The 23,948-nt window shown below is 43.8% G+C and overlaps 1 protein-coding gene across 1 annotated transcript in view; it reads left to right on the plus strand.

Moving 5' to 3' along the window:
- Window positions 1-23,948, plus strand: part of LOC146177249 (transient receptor potential cation channel subfamily M member-like 2) — a 63,269-nt gene that overhangs the window by 16,994 nt on the left and 22,327 nt on the right. Inside the window, exons 10-20 of the mRNA XM_084581502.1 lie at window positions 1,468-1,659; window positions 3,065-3,193; window positions 5,613-5,815; window positions 8,052-8,304; window positions 14,574-14,658; window positions 14,729-14,777; window positions 16,836-16,965; window positions 17,450-17,593; window positions 17,681-17,911; window positions 20,620-20,794; window positions 23,046-23,154. Of these exons, the coding sequence (XP_084437628.1) occupies window positions 1,468-1,659; window positions 3,065-3,193; window positions 5,613-5,815; window positions 8,052-8,304; window positions 14,574-14,658; window positions 14,729-14,777; window positions 16,836-16,965; window positions 17,450-17,593; window positions 17,681-17,911; window positions 20,620-20,794; window positions 23,046-23,154 (1,700 nt within the window). The remainder of the gene's footprint in view (window positions 1-1,467; window positions 1,660-3,064; window positions 3,194-5,612; window positions 5,816-8,051; window positions 8,305-14,573; window positions 14,659-14,728; window positions 14,778-16,835; window positions 16,966-17,449; window positions 17,594-17,680; window positions 17,912-20,619; window positions 20,795-23,045; window positions 23,155-23,948) is intronic.

Genomic DNA, 23,948 nt, shown 5'->3' on the forward strand with positions numbered 1-23,948 from the left:
CCTCGGGCCTTTAGGGCTGCAATGAATTAAATGAAATGAAACCAATACACACGTGAAGCGGATACTCAATAAAATATGCCGATGCGCTGCGTGATAATTATAATAGTGCGCGACAAAAAGCAGTAAACCGCCCCATGCACGAAGGTGATCGGCTGTTCTGGCGGGCGCGCGTTCGACCATATAGGATTGGATTGGCTCCACTCTTTGCGGAATGGGCAGCTCGCTTCCTCTGAGGCTGGCATCAGTACATATTAAATTTCAGTAAAGTTGTGACTTTTTTAACGGCCATTAACATTTCTGGCGTTCTTTTTATTGTTGTAAATTGCAGGATATCAGTAATAAATATTTTTTTGTTGTTGTGAACTATTTGACTATGGTCATTATCATCAGCAGCTAGATTTTTGAGCCTCTTCACTCGTCAGGAAATTTGAATTGAAATAATCAGGGGAAGCTTGGAAAAGCCAGGGATCTTGAAATGGTTTGCAAGACACCATGCAATAGATAACGGTTGCAAGGTAGACAATTGTTCTTAATATCTCTAGCCCACTGTTCTTGTGTGCTAAACACCAGTTGCTTTGCCGTTCTAATTTGGGGCTAACAAGAAAAAATATCGGCGATGCCTACCACGTGAAATGTCCTCTATAATTGGCCTAAATGGCCTCCTCTGTGCAAAGTCTAAGGTGGCATTCCGCCCATTTAGCACGTATGAGCTTGGCATCGCTGTTGTGAACCTGAAATAAATTCTATCAACAACTGTACTGCACGATGAGAGCATATTTGCTTTTGCCCTACGCAGCCAGAGATTTCACTCTTACTCTGAGAAAACATCTGCGTGCTAATTCAAACTCTGACCATTCGCTTCGACAATTTGTGAGCGCTTTATGGCGTCAGCTGACGGTTGGCTGAACTACGAAAATATGATAAATTTACCGAATTATGAAATAAATCGTTTTAATAGTGGCAATGAAAGTTTCTTGCACTTTAATCGGATTGTTTTCCCGTCTTCCTCTATTAGAACAATTAGTCATACGCAGGGAGAATGAAATGAGAATGAAGAATTGGAGGCCGCCTTCCCAATTGCATCAAGAGGGAAAGCTATGAAAGCGTCACGCTCTCCGTGGCCTTCATCATCGCTTCACGCTTTTATTACTGGCTCAGGGATAGCAGCACCCAGAAGTTTTACTGAAATTGACGAACCACCGTGCCATCTGAGCAGTGTAGGCTCTTAATACCATGAAGCCCCACTTTACAAGCCCATAACCGCGAACGCCCTTCCCGGTATTTAGCCTATATACCCTGCAAAGTATACCCTATATGCCCTTCAAAGTGTCATATATAATGGAACTATACAACCCACTCTAATATCGGCATTTATAGAGTTATTATTAAGGGTGTCCTATCTGATGCTAAACATGTCTATAACCTTCTTTATCATTCGTATAACATTTCCGTGGCATTTATTTGCAGGTCGACAGAGAGGACTTCGAGTACGCCTTGCTTAGGCCAAAACGAGAAGAGTTTCTTCATATTTTTCTTAACCGGGGCTTCCAGATTCATAAGTACTTGTCTCCAAAACGACTACGGCAGCTCTTCTCCAAAATTCAGCATGAAGAATTTTTCCGTTCAGTTTGCTGGGAAGGAGCACTAGGGCATAGTCTGGTAAGCACTTACCTGAAGTTAGAATGTCGCGCAGACTGATTCCTAGGCGTCGTTACTGTGAGAACTTTCTCGGAAACTGTTTTTCCCAGTCGTATTCATACCCGCCCGCCCAAACCAGTCTACTCCTGTGGCCGCAACCGCCAATGTTTGCCTTTGAGTCCGCCTTGTATTTGCCGGCACTTCGTCCTCTTAATCACTTGTGATATGCATGAACATAGCCTATAAGGGTGCCAAAACAAACCGTCTAACGAAAAAAGGCCAAATGTACGTTCGGAACCATATCGCACCTATTTTCATAGCCGCAACTCCGTGTTCCATCGCTGGTCTGCACTTAGCTAATAGTTTTAATAGAATTGTTGGTCTATCAGCATATGTTTAGGACGCGTATAGGGGTTTTAGAGATGATGCCAACAATGTCTCTTTGGCAGTTTATTTTTATGGTATCTTATCAATGGCATCGCATGCATTAATGTGCCTGGTAAAAAGTAAGGGAAATTATTAACCGTGGTATATAAAGCCAAGAAGAGTCAGCCCGAGAGATATATAATGCACCTTTAGAATCATTAATCTCCCCCCCCCCCCCCCTTTGAAGAAGAGGCCTGATTCCACTTCATGTGTATTCGTTCAAGGCTTACCGGAATCCCCCAAAATGGTGTAGCATTGACAATTTTTATTGCCATCCTCCAAAGCGCAGCCATACGGCTACAAAAAACTGTATAGCTTTCTCATAAACTTCGTATTTAAAGAAAATTTGTTCTGTACTGGCGTTCGGAATCGACACTACCGTCTTTCTGGCGCAGTCGCTCTAAACTGAATTAGACAGGAAGACTAGCAGATGGTAGGACGAGAGCGAATTGATCAATAACCCGGTACGAAAGGTTCTACACTGCCCCAGAAAGATGGTGGTCCCGGGTTCGAACTCCAGTGAAGGACAAATCTTTAAATACGAATTTCCTCAAAAAGCTGTGTATCGTTCCTTTATAGCCGTAAGACTACAATTTATAACTCTGTGTGCATGTTATATTCGTTCCTCCCGTGTGGTTTTTGCCTACGTTTTTGTGCCTTCTGTAGCAACCACTTGTGAGATGTAATTCGCATGCAACGTATATAATGGTGGTTCGTAAGTGAGGAAGCTTACCTGTTAAACGAGGCATATCAATACTGTTCGATTCACTAAAACAATGAAAAGTGGTGTTTATTCTGTTATGGTGCAAGGAGCCGCAATCTTGCGCAATGCGGTGTATGAATAAAGGCTACAGCGAGTCCCTATCATTTTCTATTTCTTCAATGGCGGTGCTAATCTGGATTTTTATATTGTGTTGTAAGGGGGGTGTCCAGTTATAATTAGCCGCCAAATTGTAAGAGTTTGTGCAGGTTATACTCAGGAGAACACTCTATTTTGCAGTTGTCCAAGATAGGGAAAAACTTCATCGAGGTGGACCTGAATTGGCTAATTGAGACGACTACTGGACTTCGTGATTTTATCGACCCTGATGAGCTGTCAATGAACACCGCGATGGGAATGTATATACAGGTACGTAAGAAACGCCTACTGCCTAAGGCGTTCTGTCGACAGTTTAGCAAGCGGGTAAGCAAATCCCGCATTGTTGCGGATGAGAATGTACAGAAAAATGTCAACGGTACCGCTTCTTTACGGTCTACCTCTACAGTCTTAAGAATTGAATGTAAGCTTGGTACACTGCTTCTAGGAATACCTATGAAGACGATGCGATCAGTCAATTCAGAGGACAAATATTCTGGGGCAGGAGAACTTGTGCCTCATAATGTGGAGAGCATACAAGGTACCTGAAGTGGTGCAGTCTTTGTACTCCAGCGGATGTAGCCGGTTCACTTTACATATGAGAACAAAAGAAAATTTGGTACTACAAGATTCTCGATCGACAAACTATGACGTCATTAAACAGTAAGCTTTGGCTGGCATATTCTGTACCTCGCGCCTAAAACATGTCTAAGAATGGAACCTTTCTCTCCTCGATCCTTTACTCGTTAGCCATACGTGTAGCAGTTGACCCTACAGCCGTGTACCGGCATGTCATTGAAGAAAAAAAAAAGACACACTATGATTTAATGACCTAAATAGATTATATCCCAATCTGCAGACCAAGGAAGTTATAATAGAACTGCTGGAGTGGAGGCTGCCTATGTATACCGGCGTAGGCACGAAGGTGAAGCCTGGTCGAGCATGTGGCGGCTGTATTGCCGTAGGCAAGGAAACGTATATAGCGCACTCATATAAGCTCTTTCCGTGCTCATACTGCCAGATCAGGAGTGGATCTATTAGTGACTCTTGGAGGGGAGGGATAGTGGAGTGGCCTGTTCAGTTCAAATAATGATTCTATTACTTTTTCATGTATATACGTAGGGATCTATCGCGGTTTTCCAACGCATTGTTTTATTGAGAGGGGTAGTTGCTTGGTTTCTATATAAACCACTGTCGTGCAATTACAGCGTGAATTTTTAAACTAAATAGATAGAGCTACCTTCAAGTTCATCCAGAAAAGTCTTGAAAAAATACATTGATATTATATTTGTAGCGCAAAACAGGCGAGGATGGAAGAGTGACAAGCGTGCACATGGCGCTGTATTTATTTCTGTCTATTTTTCACATTGATATTAACATAAGCCAATAAGCCTTCTTTAACCCTTTCATAAATATAGTTTATTCCAGCTTTTCCCGCATTTCAGCTCTATTAATGAGCGTCACCTTCACTTGTGTCAATAATTAACATCCGAATCAAGCTTTAGCAGCGCGAAGATATTATATCGCTGTGTAGCTTACGCTGAGTATAATTACAGCTCAGCAGTAGATAACATTTTTCGTCTTCACTTGAGTATACGGGAAAGCAAATGGCGCCTAACCTCATGTCCGCAGGATTTTAACGCAAACCACTCAACACTTTCCTGTCTGTGGTTAATTTTTCACTTAAGATGAGCCTTCGCACAGTAATGCTAAAGTTGAGTGATTAGAACAAAGGATATGCCGCTAAAAAAGAAACAAAATTGTGAACTTTGTGTGCCTCCTCAGTGGTGTTGTACCACTTTCGGAATAAATTACTAAGGAGTGCAATGCGCGCGGGTAGTTAGAAGTTTTTGCAGTTGCTGGGCAATCACAGGTCGAAAATTGTCTATCTCGTTTGGTCCCCGGTGTTCTCATCGAACGGTTCGCTTCCATAACCTTCACAATTCGTTTTTTGGAAACCTTTCAATGAAACTGCGCATGAACGCTGTACGAGCACAAGCCGACAGCAACAGCCAACGCAGTAATAAACATAAATACGCATTGTTCTTATTCGTTTAGCGTACTTAAATATGAAATATAATCCATCAACCTTTCTTCAAACCACGTGCGTATTTATATGCGATGCTGACTATGCGAAGCTACCGCGCCAAACAAAACGGGAGTATTTTCTGCCTGTGGCAAGAAAGCGGCGTGCGGCTTCAGCTCACGGTCGCCTCCTCCACTCCAGCTCTTCTATTATAACCTCCTTGCTGCAGACGCGGAATGCTTGATCGAAACCACGAAGCAATCAAATATAGTTATTGAAGAATGCATTTTGTCAACATATGCCGGCAGCCTTTCTTATTTCTTATTTACGCGTTCTCTCGCTGCTAATAGTAATGCCTACAGCAAGCTGCATGGTATCAGGAAAGATAGACTGGGATATAATAGACTTGTGTCAGTTATATTCCAATGTAGACACTGGAGGGTTATTAAAATCTAAAACGAATAAAATTTTATTTGAAGATTGCAATGAACCAACAGGGGTCCGTATGAAAAAATTAGCTTATAGCGATCGAACAGATTTTGGCCAGCTACTTTGAAGTCTCAATAGAGCTTTTGCGAATAAGATTTCAATTAGGATTTATAAAGAAAAAAACGTCTTTTGTCGTGCCACGTACCCACTTGCATTTCTTACGCATTTGTTATTCAGGATGTTGGCTCAGCGGAGAGAAAAGCCCTCGTAATTCTCTCGCTCTGGGCGGCCTTCACCAACCGGCGTAAAACGGCCGAAGTGTTGTGGAAGAACAGCGACCAACCAATCCATCTGGCGCTTCTCGTCTCCATGACCTACGAGAAGCTGACGATGTACGTCAACGAAGGCACCATCAAGCAGGAACTGCTGGACACGAGCAGGCAAGTGACAACTGGGTTTTTGATTAGTCCTGCACTGCGGCCCAATGTTGGGAAGGACTGTAGTCATGAACACCTTAAACACACGATCCTTGTCGATGTTCACTCGGCGGAAGCGCTTCCGCCTCGCTTGGTGGTAATGTGCGCGAAGGAAGGGTAGTGACGAATCCTGGGGGACTTGCTTTTCGACGGACGGGGTCGTCCGTTCATGAATCAACTCCGATTCTTTCTTTAAACGCGAAATAACGTTTATTACATGCAACGAAAAGAAACTAGATTATATACATAACACTGCCTTAAGGTCACTCGATGCCGAGACTTTTACCGGCCACCGGCAAGAACTTCCGTCTTACATTCGCCAAGGCTTCTCTTAGAGCCAACGGCCTCGTGCCGTCACCTATCCCAAGCGACCGGACCGCATGGCTGCCAGTCCACCAATTCCCCGCGTTCTCCCCCAGGCATCCAGACCTTGACCGCTTCCCGACAAAACATATTTCTCAGCTAATGGCGATCCTCTCAGTACACCTGTACCAATAGAAAGTTCTCCTGCCATTTATCTCAGAAGACACCTATACAAAAGGAAAAAAAATGCAATATTACAGCAAAGCTGTTCGCCGCTCTCGCTAGGTATCGGAAGAAACAGGGACGCACGGTGTCACATGACCAGACATTTCTGTCATCGCCTCGTGTTCGAGGGGACTACGAAAAACAACGCACGGCTCGGCCGCTTCTGCTGAGAAAAAATAACTCGTGCTTCGGCGCCCTTTCAGGCCCCGTCCCCCTTCTTCCCGTGCCCGCGCCGCCGTTTTTGTCAGTCATTCAGCCAGTGTTTTATTTGCAGGAAATCGCTCCTTCTTATGGGTGGCAGAGACAAAAGGTATGATTGCTTGACGACGTCTCTGCCCCACTAACTAACTAAGCAGTCTACAGGAGCACAGTCACGTGGGCGAAGCTCCTTTTGTTACCATCTTTGCAGCTCTATTTTGGTGGGTATAGGCCCCTCTGCCTTTCCGGAACGCAATTTTGCTCTCCTTTGACAGGAGCCCTCTGCATTTTCAAGACGCACTCCGGCTGCGTCATGGCAACCGTGAAGGTATTCAGTGGAGCATTCGGCATTAAAATATTATTGTTTATTGGGTGAAGTTGCTGGAAATACCTTTATAACTCGGTTTGCTGCAACGTCATTCATTGAACTATCTGCTGCCGCTGAGCTCTGAAAACAAAGCAAGAGCACGATGACAAATACGAAAACAGACAGGGAAGGCGCCTAAATTACTGTCAGATTGGTCGCGAGCAAATAGCATTTGAAGTATTTGCGCCAGAAAAGACGGATAAAAAAGGTCGCATCCCTTATCGCTTGTCTTTTGCGCCGTTTCTACCTGATGAGTGACATGGGTGGTTTCTTATCAGGAAGTTAACCACCTCCAGTGGAGTAGAGTCAACCCCCTTGGAGTACAACATTCGACTTTTAAAAATAAGAATAAACGTATTTTTGTTAAAAACAAAAACAACAAAAAGCTACATCAGGAAGCTTTAACTAGGTTTCGACCGAACAATGACAGAATTAAAAAAGAACTTATGGTGATAGGAACTGCAGCAAAATACTCTCATTGGCACCTTTATAGGCCAAACTGGAAAATCTGATGGATTGATTCATTTGTCTGAAATTACAAAAAGAAAGCAATCTCGAAATGTTGTTCCTTAGGAAACAGTGACCATCGGCATCCATATATCCAGCGACATCACAAACTTCCCAGTTGAAATATCCCCGATATAGGCCAAAAACTTCCAAACCTTTTATTTGCGCTGGCGATAACAAACTTCTGTTGGTAACTATAGAACAAATGTGGAGAAACAGATCTTACAAAAAAAAGTTAAACTAAAATTTCATGGGTTACAGCAAACTTCAAAACAGCCATTTAGAGAGTTTCTTCATAGATGTGCAATTTATATTTAGTTTTCAGTCCCTGACAAAGAGCTGCAATATATTTCTCCGCAGATTTCACCTTTCATTTTGAGACGCAATAACTTTGACGTTTAGGTGAAGAATTGCGATCACAAAACCTAGTGCGCTTGAAATCAAGGTTCCCTCACATAGGTACACCTTTAGTCATAGTGACAACTTGCTTGCACATGAAATATTTTCGGATTATAGTTACTGTATTTCAGTTTGTGCGAATTTGCACTTTGCTTATTGAAGCACGCCGATGCTTTACGTATAATCAAAATCTGCTTCTAGGCATTTCGCTCAGATGGCCAATGGTGTGCTCAACCTGTGCTACCTGGATTCCATCTGTCGCGCCTACGACATCCTCAGCGTCAAGAGCGCCGACTACAAGTACAAAACGGCCGTGGACATCGCTGCCGAGGCGAAGAACCGCAAGTTTCTGTCGCACCCGTGCTGCCAGAAGTGGCTGACGAACCACTTCCTGGGCAGGATTAGCGTCCGTGACATCACTTGGGGCTTCTTCAGCGTCCCCCTGTGGCTGAAGGTAAGGCGGTGGAGAAATCTAATTCGAATGATTCCATGCATCGATTTCCCCTTGAGTGTCCATGTCGGAGCTATGAATCGCATTCTGTTGAACACGAAACGCCGCGGAGGAGAGTACATAGACGAAGGGTAAGACGGAAACCGCCCTGAATTGAACTGCAGACCAGTATACATTTGCCAAACCGGAAGGTGATTCAATGAATGACTAAAACAGAACAACGCGTGTGTTTACGCAACAATGTTCGACTCAATGGTAATGGCTACTCCAGGAGTTGTGAAAAGGGCGTCATTGCATGAAGAAGACTCGATGAAGTCATGTGGTAGCACTAAAACTGAAAGAATATTAATTGAGGCAATGCTCTATTTCAGTGCCGGAGACCCGTCAGTGAGGTACCGCTTCAATTTGTATGACTGGCTCCTTAAGCGCCGATGTATTGAGAATGCGTATGTTTTCCGTTTGGTTAAGTATTTTTTAAACACTGCACGCTTTTCCTTTGGGCGGCTGTTAACCAGATAGAAATTGTACTCTATTACCTGTTAGCCTAGCTCGTTTTTATTATTCTTGTTTTCGACTTGCCAGTGGCTCGAGTTACATTTCACAGCCGTGAACTCAGGTGCCTGGGTGTACCAATGCTGGCTGTGTTTCGGGTCCAGCCAGAAGGTTACGCTTTCTGTTCTTGTTTCTTTCATTAAAGCGAAAGCCTTACTTGCCTATGCAAAAACGTGTCCGCAAGACGTGGAAGCAAAATGTAACGTTGGATATGATGTCACAATAAGATGACACTGGTAGTCGTGAATGTGTATATAATGAGAAGTGGTGTATAATATCGTGTCACACCTAGTAATGTCGTTTGAGTCATTAGTTTAGCAATGACTCATAGTTAATTGTCATAAGTCTGTCAGATCGGATATCCGATGTGAATGACTATGGAGTACCTGACTTATGTAGGTCATTCAAAGTCGTGACCGTGACCAGAATCAAGTATTGACTCAAAAGGTATTATTCATGACATTTTAAAGAGCCGAGTCATGGTATTCAAAAGTGCTGAGTCGTGACGCTCGAAAGTGCTGACCGTGGAGTGAAAGCGTTGGCTGTGGGCGACCGAGCGTTGCATAGAAAGCAACCAGCGTTCCGTTGAAGCCATCAAAGTTCAACGGCGTTGTATGTTGAAACCATTTGCTTGACCTACTTTGACCTACTTAGGAGAAAAGGAGCTACTAAAGAGCAGCCAAAGCACATGCTTTCACATCTCTCCAATGCAGATACCTACTTTTCTCTAAGTTTTTACTTTATGGTTGGTTCCTCCTACTACTTGGGTAGGTGCAGGTGGATAACATGCTTTCTCTTGCCTATAACTATATTGGGAGTTTCAATACTCACCTTGTCCGCTTCATGTTTTTGCTCCTCGCTTCGCGCTGCCCCTTTCCGTATATCCGGACCGGACACGTTCAAAATACTGATTCCTCGTGCCGTCCTCTTATTGACCAGGCAGAAGCATCGATTGAAATATACGGCATACCTATAAATGCGAAGTTCTATTTGCAGCAATAAGTTACTCTACAAAGAATCCAGGAATTAATCGTGCACACCGCTGGCGAATGACTTCCAATCTCCTAATCATGTTTCTTTTTTTTTTTCGAATGTAGTACAATGTTTTCTTTGTACGACTCTAGTATTCACCTTGTCGGTACGTCTACTTCATTGAAACTCATTTACAACCCTGGCCCAAGGGCTTATTAGTTCTCCATTTACATGTTCAGTAAGACGCCTATAACACACTCGAAGCACTAAATGCCTCAAACAGAGAATAAAAATTGTCGTACCTTCAGATTGAATGGTCTTCAGGGCCGCCGTTTGGGTTGAGTTTTAGACGGCATATATCTTATTTTACCAAAACATTATAACTGAATATGTTTGGAGTTTTTGCAGAAACGTGGAACCCTGCCATACATGGCTGAGTTGAAAAATCAAGAGCTTCCAAAACACAGCTTAAGCTTTACCTTCCCTCTACGCTCGTCTGTACTCATCCGTACTTATTGCACTTACTGCATTGCATTTTCCTGTGACTAAGGAAGGTAAAGCTAGTCTTGACAGAGTGTGCTTTCGGTAAAGGGTAACGCGATCAGTACATACACCACAGATGTACATACGTTATCTCGCTTTTGAATTTGTGGCACCTTTCAATTATGTGAAAAGCCAATTGGCTCATTAGATTCAATAATGATAGTTTGACTGAAGGCAGAGACCAGTGCAGCCTGATGTAAGCGTCGCTAGTCTAACAGCTAACAACAATGTCGCAATGATACAAAATTAAGGGGTCATTGTGTAACGTGAATTCGCGGTTTTAATCTTATGGACCACGTGTCATCTTTCAAGCTATTCGCGAGTGATTTAGTTGTCACTAGTGACGGGTTTGCTGGCCCTGCAGACTCTGCTACAATATCCACGCAAACGTTTCCATTTTCGGCCAGATGAGCTGAAACGCGAAGACATTTTCCGTATTCTCGCCTCCATAAATGCACCACGCCAACAGCAGTGTATAAACCAGGGACCGATTTCGAATGTCACTTAGTGAAGTGTGTTGAACAGTAATGAGACCTTGTTCAAGGTAGACTGCGATTATGTCGATAGATGTTTACTTGCTAGCAGTAGCGCTGAGTTGAATAACTGAGACCGAGTGAAATAAGAGAATGTATTTTAGTGATTAGGTAGATCAGAGTGAGGCAATTGGCAGAGCAGCATTCATTGTTAGGAATTAAGATAGTTTATCGTGAGTAGGCGAAACAACAAGCACATGTGGCCGGTATGGTAGGAACAAGCACATCTTCACGTCACTTACGGGTGGAAGGTTGGCTGCTTTTATTCCGAAGGTGGTATGAAAACCAAGGGAGTCATTACCGAACAAAAGAACACATACCAGAACACCACACTCATAGGCGAGGGACGCGTTCTTTAACTTTGAGTTCCACCACCCTTCCCCTTCTTAGCAACGTAACGTCTTATTACTTCCGCTCGCACATTTCGTGTCCGTCTGTCCGTCCGAAATTCACGTGTTCAAATTACCGCAGCATTTTAGCCGAAGTGCCCACGCGCCCAACGCTGTGACGTCATCGCGTAATTGGGGTATGTATATCATACGACTACGGTAGCCATATTGTTACGGCACCATATAACAAGCGTAGCCGACATGGGTAGCTATATGTTGTGACGCCGTCACGTATATCATATGATTAGGGTATCCATGTTGTGACACTGTCACGTGTATCATATGATTAGGGTGTCCATGTTGTGAAGGCGTCACGTAACTAGGTTACGTATATCATATGCCTAGGTGACCATGTTATGACGTCACCACAGGTTCCCCCCTCGCGTGCGCGTCATCCTCGATGCCTGCCGGAAGAGTACCGAGATTTGGCCGCTTAGAGCTACCATTGCTGTCAAAATTGTCGCCCATGCGTTTGGCGCAGATGATTCCGGGAAGTAAAAGGCGATTTGGCACAATATGTAGCACAGAATAACTAGTCCGGATAGGACCCAGGATGAATCAGGGACTAGCACCGACGACTTTCACTTGTCAAAGCCGTTATGAAGATCTTCAAGAGCGATGGCGGAAAAACCAATGGCCGCAAAGGGACGCCACTTCATCGCGTTGAAGTGAAGCAAGGAATGCAAAGAGCGCGACACGGAGTTAACGCATTTCAGTCGAACGCCGAATCGGCGATGCACTCTTACTTTTTTTCCTTTTTTGCGCTCGGACGGCAGTGCTCTAGAACGCCTCAAGAAACCTGCCAACCCTTCCGATTTTTCCGGAAGGCTTCCAATTTTTTGCCAAACTTTCCGATTGCACGATGCCTGCCCCAAGTCTTCTGATAAGTAGTCTCTGCCGTCTAAGAATGCCGCGCCAGATTTGACAGGTGGCGGAATCATGGTCATTTCTTGCAAGCGGCGAATTCCTCGGCGGCTGATGACGTAGCAGCTGTAGAAGCCTCGCTGATCTTGCCTTCAATCCTGGCTATAGGGCGGCCTGTCAGCGCTATTGGCGGTGAAAGGGTTGTTTCCGCAGCTTTCCCAAAACGCCACGCCGTCTGATCCTTCTGTATTGATATGGGCCGCATGCCTCAATACTAACTAGCTGCGCTATGCCGGACGAAAACGGGATAGCTAACTTTTAGAAACCGTCGCGGCCAGCAACATTCGCAGACAGAGTTACGTGTACAGGGGCTAGTAAAGGTACCGCTTTAAACTAAAACAGCGCGCCGATGGCACCGAGAGAAAACCGTGGCGGCTCCTCAGCAATAAATTTTCGTCGATCGGCTAAGAAAGCTTTGGGAGATGACTAAGCGGCGGCGTGCAGACGTCTGTAGGACTCGCATTTAATGCTTGCTGTTGCTGCTTGTATGTTAAAATTAGGAATCATTGTGTACTGCCTATTGAACTTTTCTTCCCGCCACGTAACGTTGATACATCGCTCAGCCTCCCCCCCCCCCCCTCCAGCGCTCTAGCGCGAATAAAAAATCTTTCGATTTTTCATCTCGATATGTTGGCAGTTAACACTTCGGGTGTAATAGCAGTGATGCGCATCCCAGCATGCGAATTGCAGCCCTCCGCATTGCCTTACCATATTTCGTCATTTTTTTCTCCAACAAAATCTGCCTATAATTCCTTCTCATACCATTGAATTCAGTACCATAAATAATATATAGACCACTATATCAAAATGATTAAAGGGGTGGAGGGAGTAGGATTGCTAGTCCTGGCCCTGATGGGGCTGAGATGGGTAGGTCACCGCCGCCTGCGGCGGTGGCTAGACTGCCACCGAATTTTTATCTGTTGTATGCCGTCATTGCACTCGCCACCGCTTCGGTGGTGGACGACGGCTGTTACGGAGCGCGTCTTTCTCTCCGTTTTCTTTTGCTTTCTTTATTTTTTCTTCTTTCAGCACGAGGCAGCGGAGATGGCTCAGCTACAGAGGCCGTAGCAGGCCCGTGCATTTTCCTTTTCTTGTTCCTACAACCACAACAACAACATGATTAATATGCATTCGTCACGATGGCTCGATGCACTAAAACATCTTTCGTCTACGGCTAAAATTCCAGTAGTCATGGGAGCTTAACACAGAATAAGCAATGATCGAGTAACACTTTCACTGCCAGCGGACCTGCGACGCATGATAATTTAAAGGAAGACGTTTCTTCTTTAGTTAATTAGCACGAACTAAAGCGAAACGGCCCGATCGTCGGCACTAGAAAGAAATGACATTTACAGAAAGGAACTTACAACTGCATGTATTTGAGGGCAACTCGCAATAAAGCAATAAATGGAGTAAGCTTGCAGATAAAAATCAAAATGCAAAAGTGAACGTTATTCTCCATGCTACAGGCTGTAGATGAAAAGACTATATACTTCGCGCATAAGCGAAGATAAGGTAAGCTGAGTGAGTGGCTCTCTTGTTTGAAAATAGCGAATGCTCCGTGAAGGTCTCGGTTTCGATGATTCTTCAACTTGCCAAACTTTCTGCATTGTTCCAAATTCAGGACTGCATTTGCAAGCTATCGCACGTGTTAAAAGATATTAAAAGCGGCAATGGCATAGAAGCGATGAACGCTAAAATGGGTGAAAGAATGCTAGGAAAATACATCAACCAAATAAGGCGATTTACTTCACTGCGGACTGCGTGATGGCATCGCAACTCGTTTCCATGGTTACTCGCCTAAGTTCGTCTGACAGTGCAGCTTGAGCGGGGAGTATCTCCGCAAGCCCTCCCGACGGAGCGCGGTGAACAGTGTGCTGAGTCGATCGGTGCGCTACGGGTGCTCACTTTTTCCTCGTTTTTCACTGGTCAACAAAGTCACGGAATATAATAAGTGATGACATATTGCGTGACTGAAGGATGACGCTGGTTCGCGTTTGACAAGCCTCCAACTGCAACACTACATGACTCCGATAATCAACTTTCTTAATTCATAACTTTTGGATGTGGCTTCGTTATGGTTTCATTAGGGGAGTAGAATACGAACGTGATTCATTCATAAAAAAATTTTATTAGTCGCTGACCACAAATCCAAAGCCTTTGGTCGACGAAAAATTAATAAAAGATGTTTAACTTTCTGTACATTTCCGTTCATATTTCAGCCCATCTGGCTTTTTAACGTACATGCAATCGCTGTAAACATCCAATATATTGCCCGTGTTTATTCTTCTTGAACGCATTAAACGAGCACTGATCAAACACTCGAAATACCAGTACTTAGATCATCTTTGTATTTCAGGTGATCCTCTGTGCCTTCACAGTGTTCCCAATGTACATCTGGGTGCGCTTCAAGAGTGATCCTCATCAGATGGAGTACGGCGAGGGTAAGAGAATTTCTTTGCTGCTTAGCTTGAGTGTGCTGATTTAAGTGTGCCGATTGATTTCTTCTTTTAGATGAAGATGCGGAAAAGGACTACAGCTCTAAGAACATAACAGAGAATGTGTAAGTATTGTTAATTTTTGTTTACTTTTGCATTCTAGAATCCGTAACTGGTAGCGACAGAAGTGATGCGTGGCCAGCTAGCCTATATACAAACACATGCAGGAGGCATCGTCCAAGCGGTTGAGATGAACGCTGAGCGCGACAGAGTACATGTAGCTTGCCTGTGCTCCATCTGATTGCTAAAGCGGCCTGAAAAAACGGCATGGTTTTTAAGAGTGACATCATTTTGTGCTGTGAATAACTCGGGGCTACAAATGCATATTCTCCAGTTCCATTTGCCAAATAGGAAAGAAAACGGGAGTTTGAATTCTCTCCCAATATCGGTTTTCTGCATATTTAAAGCTCGAAATTGCACTAAAATAATTGGAATTTCTCTTCAATGTATTCTTTGTGGGATGGATCTTTGTTTAGAAAATATTAAAAAAAAACGTCGTTTAGAAATGTACGAGTGGGCCTTGATGCATTTCTGCCATTTTTCATTTTGTTTAGTCGACAGAAGAAAAACGCCTGGTTGAAAAATGCATAGTGGGAAACGTCGCTAATCAGGAGTTTGGAATTTTCTGTGAAATGCCACGAAAAGTTGGCATCATCCTTTAAAATAATAAAAGTAAATTTTCTAGGTACATCTCTTTCTCTACGACATCCCACTGCGATCATTGCACGGCTGCAGGGATTCCAACATCCACTTATTTCCTTAGAAATGCACTGAAGTTACACACAGACGGTATATGGTAATACCAGGTTTTTCCCTAAGCCCGCCTCAAGAATATTCATTTTATCAATGATCATAATATGAGCCAACTCTTTATCTATTACAGATACTCATTCATGTTTATTAATGCGTTTCAGCTCGTCTGTGTGAAGGCACTATCTGTTTTTATGCTTACGAAAACGCAGATACCAATTGCGCTGTGGCTTGCAAAATATAATTGGGGGGGGGGGGGGGGGGGGCGGGGGGTTCCTGAATCACTTGGCATTATTGCATACTGAAGGTCTGTTGAGGACTTGACGCTGTTGAGCTTTCCTTGAATGAAACGTCATTAGACATTTCACAATTCTCACGATACAGATATTGTCGTGGGCTTGATATCCTGACAATATGGCTTGCAGCATAGGCCACCATTCCAAAGATATGAAGTGAAAATGTTTCAAGCATTTGTGGCATGTAGTGGTATATGCACTATAATACGGATCACCAGTTTCATGAATGGAATTAGCCTGTTGTGCTACACATTTAAAAAAACTGTCGTCGTAAAACTTGTGCTTCAAAAAAGTCTACTCCGAAAATATAAACACAACGCTTTTCACCCAAAATAGGAGAAATCATTATCTGAACTCTCACAACGCCTTCCTTTTATTGCGGTAGCCATCTGTATGGCATTCCATTCCTCGTAACCCATAAAGCTACCTATATAATAGTTACAAGCAATAACTGCTCCTGAAATGGACATTACATCGCGAGCGTTTTTGATGTTTTGGTCAATATTGGCCGATGCATAGGTCACAAAGACTCAGGAAGGGCGTTTTAGAAGTTATATACGAAAGAGCTGTCCTGTAACCCATAAAGAAAAATACAGAAAACCCGTTTTCGTAGTTCTGTAACTGATAAAACGCACCTCTCTGATTACGGTAATCTGTAATCGGCGTAGCGATCCCGTTGAAATAAAAATAAAACTGGTAGTTTGTTTTTCAAGGACACTGTGTGCTTTTCCTATGTGATGCCGATCCCTAAGACCAGGAAGCCGGTAGGGCTGTTTTCCCTCTGTAAATCTTTTTCCAATTACATTTCCATGCGCGGGTATTCTTTTGTGCCCACTGCTGCAAGGAATAAAGCATGTAACCATGGGGAATAAAATAAAACTTCATCGTTCTCTTGTGTGTTATGACGCATTGCACATTTTAGACGATAGTTCCAGCCGCATCAGCTCGGGCCATCACTTTTAGCGAGAAAGCACACAGCAGTTGTATAATTCTATAGCCTGTCATGATCGTTAGTAAATGTGATGTTTACGTACGATAGACTAACTGACATGTCTAAACTAATGAGTGTCTTCGCAGGAAATGCGAGCGCTATGACTCGGGAGTGACTATGGGACAAGAGGGCATATTTATACACCAGAACCCTCCCATTTACAAAATGGTCTATGTCATGTGGAATGCCCCAATCACGAAGTTCTGGGTTTACCAGGTGAGGCTATTCACTCCATCCGTTAAGGTATAGTGGACCTTTAGTCATATGTGTAGGAACGCTAGACATTGATGTTACGTTTGTACTAAGGATTGTGTGACATTGTGTGGGCGAAATTATAGGTGAATGTCTTGATAGCCCGTAGTGAGAACAAGTAGAATCTTAACTGATACCTGTGCAAAGCGTGCCCTCTAAATCTGACCTAGATTTGGTATCTCGTTTTCATTTTCGGCGCCTCAGTATAGCGAAATAGTGCCGAAAATATCTCATTGAGGAACATTGTTTTCTGGTGTAATGTTATGCAATAATTAGACCTGGACATGAAACTTATATCGCACGTATCACTTTCTCTTGTCGCCTATATATTGTAAAATCTTGCCAAAAAGACCTAAATGAGGGAAGTAGTTCACTGGAGTGATGTAAAGCAAAGAATTTAGACGCATGTGTCTAGGAAGCTTCTGGATTGTACGTTTTTTGGTTGCAGATATTCTACATACTATTTTTGGGGACAATGAGCATCGCGGTATTGTGGCCATCTTGCGGGCTACCAATGCTCGACACGATTAGCGTCGTCTGGATCTTCCTAATCGCCATTGAGACGTTCGATCGAACATACCGGTTGCACCTTGTAAGCCACTGCATCTTTCAAACACTATTCATAAACCGCTGAACAAAACTCACTAATCGCATACGCTGCCGAATATTTTCTTTCCAGACAAACTCAAACGTCCCGCTTCTTTCTAAATGCATCGAAGTCTTCCTCATCACCTTCTTCGGTGTCACGTACTTGTGCTCACGGCTCCTTAAGATCGGACTCTTCGAGGACCCGTACAACGGGAAAGTGCTAATCTGCGTTGGCCTCCTCTATTTCTACTACCGACAGACGCTCATTTACCTGCCTATATCTCCACAGCTGGGGCCGCTTCTCTACACAGTTAAATTAATGGTATTGTATTTCTTTCTTTCGCCCTTTTTGTGGCCTTTATAAGTTGTACTAGTAAAAACGTCGTGTCACGAATGGGTTTTAAGTTCAAAACGTGGGATGTGAACATCTTACATGCGTTCAGATCGTTTGTAATTTTCAGGAGATAATTCAAAGAGCAACCTGATAACCACACTACGATCCAAAAGAAAATATATTATTTAGGCAGCAGCCTCGCCCTTTCGTAGAATTGTGCCGCGCGTCTTCTCATCTCTGCACTGATTTGTCGTAACACAGTAAATATACTGTCATCGCCAAGTGATATCTATACATCCACCGCACAGGTGCTTCAGAATAAAATTACGACGACGTAAATTTTGCTTGAAGAGTGGACGCGCTTGCACCTTTATCACCGGCTTTTCGTTTCGCGAATTATAGATATTGAAAGACTGGCGTCGAGTTTGGCAAAATGCTGAATGTCTTTAGGTGGTTTCATTTTTGAGGAAGGTAAGCGGATTGTCTGCCTCACATCTTGCTGGATACCTACACATGGCAAGGAATGGCGTACAATTGGAGGAACATATCTCGTCGGTATGAATCCTTCTTGGGAACTAGTCTCTGCTTTGAGTAGCAGATAAAAGGTGTGTGGGAAGCGAAATATTGTGACGGCACCTTGAACGCTGCTTAAGAAAGGTCGTGTAAATTTTCTCTGCTACTGAACCGGGTAGCAAGGCGAATTAACAAGAGAGCCACCGCGGCGGGTCTGCACCAGTTGGAAAATGTTGTTTCGCGATGACACTTATGGTTAGCAACAGCTAAATATAACTCAAGGAGCTGACCCCAATCGTTGTACCGACAAAGAAATATGCTATGACAGCTGACCACGACCACATGCAGGCATGAATCGAGCTGACGCGCTGGCTTCCAGCGTCTCTGAAGGGTGACTTAGCTTAACGAAATCTGTCTTAGAGAGCAGAAAACGAACAACTCCGCAATACCGTGATAACTTTATTTCTCTTCCCAAAGGCTGTCAAAACCTTCTGGTTTGTTTCAAAAGGGACTGGATGCTCACTCACTCCATTCGGTCGCCCTCATTCGTCCTAAAGTCAGTCGCTCACCGAAATTGAAGGCCACATTACACTCACCCGCTACGAGGTCTTGTGAACGACGATGTGCCGTCATCACGTCGAGCATTTAAACTTGGCTTTCGTTGATGCGGGTTAACGCCCCAAGGCGACAGGAGTCGGGTGGGACGCCGTAGTGAACCAGCATGTCGACTTCACGGATCTCTTTATAGTGCATTAACATTGCATAGTACTCTACTAACGTGTCTAAGAGAACTTCTTAAACTAGTTCGTAGCTGATGAATTTAAATTTAAAGGCGCCTCGCACGCGCTCACTCACACACACACGCACACACACACACACACTGTCCCCACTCTGCCCAGTTTTGTACCGTTTTTCTCCTCGTCTGTGCGTCGGCGCGTGTTGTTTTGGCGCCTTTACCTTAAAAATGACTACTTCCTTGTGTTTTCCTTACATTAACAAGCGTCCGCCGTGATCGTCATCATTTAGATTCCTTGGGCTCACCATTCTAGCGCCCTAACCATAGGGTCAGCGTGGTGGGAGAATACGAATTAATTCAATTGCGCTTTCGTGTCTCGCGGCAGCGTACATCAGTGACATGACGCAAACGAGTCATCGCGGTGAACGGGCAAAATAACTCAATTGCTGAAACATGTATTACATGTTCCTCTAAAAGCGCACTTCGGCTGGTAGATGATGCTTGTGGAAGTTTAAATAATGAGGTTGTAAGAGAGGCTGTTGCGGGTATTCGCAGGCTATGGTCACGTGTTCAGTTTAGTTAAATTTGGGATTTATCTTTTCATATACCAATTTTCCTCATATAGGCAAGCACACGGACGTTTGTTTCGCCTCCATCGACCTCGGCGGCTGCGTTTCGATGGAGGCGAAACGAAGAGGCGTCCGTGTGCTGTGCGTTGTCAGCGCACGTAAAAGATACCCAGGAGGTCGAAATTACTCCGTAGCCCTCCACTACGGCTCCTCTTTCTCTCTATCCACTTTCACTCCCACCTTCCTCCCTTCCCTTACGGCGCGGTTCAGGTGTCCACAGAAACAAGTGTGACAGATACTGCGCCTTTCCCTCCCTGTGAACCAACCAATCAATCAACCAACCTAATCCAAACGTCAGTGTCACTGTCTGCCGAAGGAAGCGATGGGCATAAAATATTGTTTATTATATTAGAAATTATTTAATTCCCAGTTGTTTCGGGAAAGTTAAAAACGTCTCACCTAACCGTATTTTGTGCCCTTAGTATCACATTGCGGGTATAAACGTTGCTTAGGAAACCTTGAAGAGGTATGAAAGTACTGAATCAACTTATTATACTTGAACCCACGAACACAGAACGAGAGAACGATGATGGCTACACAGTATATAAGGGCCCTGAAAAGGTTAAGAGGGAGCGTCAGTTCTCAAGCCAAGCCAAAGTTTCTACAAGGAGACTTGCTTTTGTCTGGGCTTAGAAGAAGGCTAATCTGCTTGTGCAAATTAACGGTTCCTTTGCTTGAGAACTGAGGCTCCTCCTCTACCGTTGTCAAGTGCTCTATCATACCGAATCCACAAAGGTACATATTTTCTATTGAGTAAACTCGGCGCACAGCATTGATTTGAACAGCAAGTTTTGAACAATGCATGTGGTATTTTGCAGGTTCTGCGTGATTTCGCCAATTTCATGCGCATGGCGTTACTGGTGATTATATGCGGAGGCATCGTAACCCACGCCGTCCTTTACCCGGACTACCCCATCACGGTGGAGCTATTCCGCAGGATATTCCACAAGGCCTGGTTTTCCCTCTTTCTCACCCTTATCGAGGACCTGGAAGGTAAGGTCATTTCCACATTTTTCGCTATTCTTTGCGCGGTATAGTAAAGAAAGCCCCTCAAAAGTACATCCACGTGAACAAGACACGCGCATATCGAATCAGGGGATATTTGATGAATATGCTTGCTGGCAGTCATTTACTGAGGATATTATAACATTATGGGTACCGTAAGCTTCCACAGACGTAGAAGAAGATCAAGAGAGGAAACCGCTTAGTGAATCAACTTCATAATTTGAACGAACACATAGGCTTGACACAACGTCGGCGGAAGGAAGAACAACGATTAAAAGATGGATGCCCGACATTGTAAACATATAACGTCAAATTACCTTCCAACGTCACTCTGAAGTTTCCTTAGTGCTTGATTCTAGCTTGGCTTCACGTCTGATAACACCTGTATACAAAATATTGACCGACAACTAGAAATAACGCTAGACTCTACATGGACACAGTTTTCTGTGACAAGTAACCAAGGCATATACTGCTAGCAAAAAGTCTAACCAAAACCCTGAACTGACTCTGGCGAGACGGTTTCTTAGATACACATTTAACCTGTGGCCGTTCTTGTTTAGTACTGATATATTCGAAGGGCTGCATATGCACCCAGATAGCCATAAAAACATTTGCACGTAAGTTCGAATAAAGGTAAGAGGTACGGTTTCGTTTAAGGCCACAGAAGACCAGGAATGCATATTTGCATCTCCTATACCTCATCTCTTCTTACCATTTCTAATATAGAAGACAATACCAAATAGGTGGTTTAGCCATCAGCAAGTTACACTAATCTGAGCTTGAAATTGTCTATTCAACAGTGCTGCAGCATGATCGCGAATTGTAACGCAGCGAATCTCGTAGTTTCATGGGGACTAACAAGAGTAAAGGTGGAACTGAAAAGCTTCCTGAAATGAGGAGTGTGAACCTGAGCGGGGACTAGCTGCTGCTCCTACAACGTGACCTTTAGTTTTGCTAATTCTGTACTTTACAGGGGACAAGCAGTGTTTTCAAACCACTCCCCCAGACACGGCCAAGGGATGCTTTGTCAGTCGATGTACGTATTCCTTGCATTTTGGTCCAGTTCCAGCAAACCATAACGCAGTGAGACGGTTCCGTAAGGTGTGCAGTAGACATCCATGGGTGGGTCTTGAAGCTACGAAATATGTAGTGGAGCCACATGCTTCTCGTTTCACTCCAGAAGCCAACAGGACGCGTTGTGAATTGTATCTGTTACATAAAAAGGATGGCAAATATAACTCGGCGTAGAGTGAATGGTGTGCATCGGGCGCATGCAAATAGTGAAAAGTAGATTTTTTCTGCTTCTGCAGAATTATGTCTATAATAAGTTTATAAATTTTTTATTTATTTATTTTCACTCTATAAAATAGCCTAGTTGACCCTGTAAAAAACCCCGTGTGCTAGGGACAAAAATGCGTCGGCAAGAATAGATATTAAGTTGCAAAACGAGGTTATTCAAAGTTTGGCACAGGATATGCTAAAACTATGCAAACCTAGACTTTCAACCACAAGTAATCAGAAGCGCCTCTGATGGGGTTCGAAGTTGCAACCGCTATTCTTCAGTCGAACGAGAAACTAGGCTCATAAACGTCGTTGAACTTTGCGATCATAATTAATTTGTAACTAAATTAAAATGATCAACATAGAGTGTTACATTTCCAGGAACCATTCAGCAAGTAGACTAGGAGAGCTAAGCATGATCTGCTGTCCAAAGTTGAACCCTACAGATGTACAGTAAATACGATAAAATTGACCTCTGTGCCTCTTGTCTGCGCTCTGTTAAATGCTGCTTTTCCTCAGCGCGCCATTTCGGGCAGGCAAAACCCTTAGTTTTTGGCAACTACACGAATACGTGATCTCCGCGCCGTCGGCCAGCGGAACTCAAACGCTATAAAATGCGCGAAATCTATTTCATTTCACTGAAGTGGTCTGGTGCCAATTAGGGAGATGATAGATATATTATACTTCGTGAAATTCTCTATGGATGGGTTCTCAGCAAATACGATTTGCCGGGTTAGTTGGTTCATATTGAAATTGGGTTAACTGCACGAAAACGTAGGACAACAGGAAGAAACACATAAGAAGCACAGTGCGCTTCTAAGTGTCGTATGTGTTTCTTCCTGTTGTCCTTCTTTTTTGCGCAGTTAACCCAATTTCAGCAAATGACTGTTAGCCGCACTCCTCATTCTCCAGATAAAAGGAGCTTCATAAAATCACTCTTCTTTAAAATCTGTTTCAGACTCGGATGAAAGCTGCCCGAATACAGGCCTCTGGCCATACATTTTTGCTGTGTTGTACTTCGTTCACCTGAAGCTCATACTTCTCACCGTTCTGGTCGCCCTGTTCTTGTAAGCAGAACGTTTTTCTTCCATAATTTTTGTTAATTCTAACTATACTACATATCCTGCTCATGAAATAATTGCTGTGTCTCTTTGGAAGCAATCGGCTTTGTAGGTGAGGCATTGTTCTGGCACCGTATGTTGGAAAGTTTGAAAATATAGAGCGTAGTATAATTACCCCGGACTGCTCGACCATCGACTGTCACATGCAAACCTTGGACGCAAAGAGCCAGCTTTACGCTTACCTCTAAGCTAAAAGCACGCATGGACAATTTTTATACTGCTCACGTCGGCCAGCCTGCGCAAGATTCAGGAACCTGGTGAGGCAATTGTAATGAAGGAAGCCTTTAGTATCTGGCAGGTTGAAACTAAGCAAGACGAAAACGAACAGAGGACTTAAAGAATCTATAGGGTATTTAACAGTCACACATAACTCCAAATTCGACAAGGAGGCGAATGAATAATACAAAGAGTAAACCGATTCAATCTGATAGAAATACAAAACGGGAAGCATGGTATACAGATTATAAAATGCGCAAGTTTTTAGTTTTTCAAGCTTACAAGCAAGACAAGAAAAGCAAAACTGGACTGCCCGGCAGACCACTAAGACTTTTGGGCAACGGCAATGCCTCTAAATCGAATGATCGTATGCGGCGCTGGCTTCAACGTGGACGGCCTTCCGCGATAAAATGTGCGCATCAGCAACTAGCGATTCGGCCCCCATGCGCTCACAGACAAACCACCTAACCTTATTTCATCGCCTTTTCCCCACAACCTGTGCCGCTGTCGCTCGCTGCGCACAC

Source organism: Amblyomma maculatum, chromosome 10, assembly GCF_055883805.1.
Source record: "Amblyomma maculatum isolate TAMU_Amacu chromosome 10, ASM5588380v1, whole genome shotgun sequence".
In the NCBI taxonomy this organism is placed as follows: Eukaryota; Metazoa; Arthropoda; class Arachnida; order Ixodida; family Ixodidae; genus Amblyomma; species Amblyomma maculatum.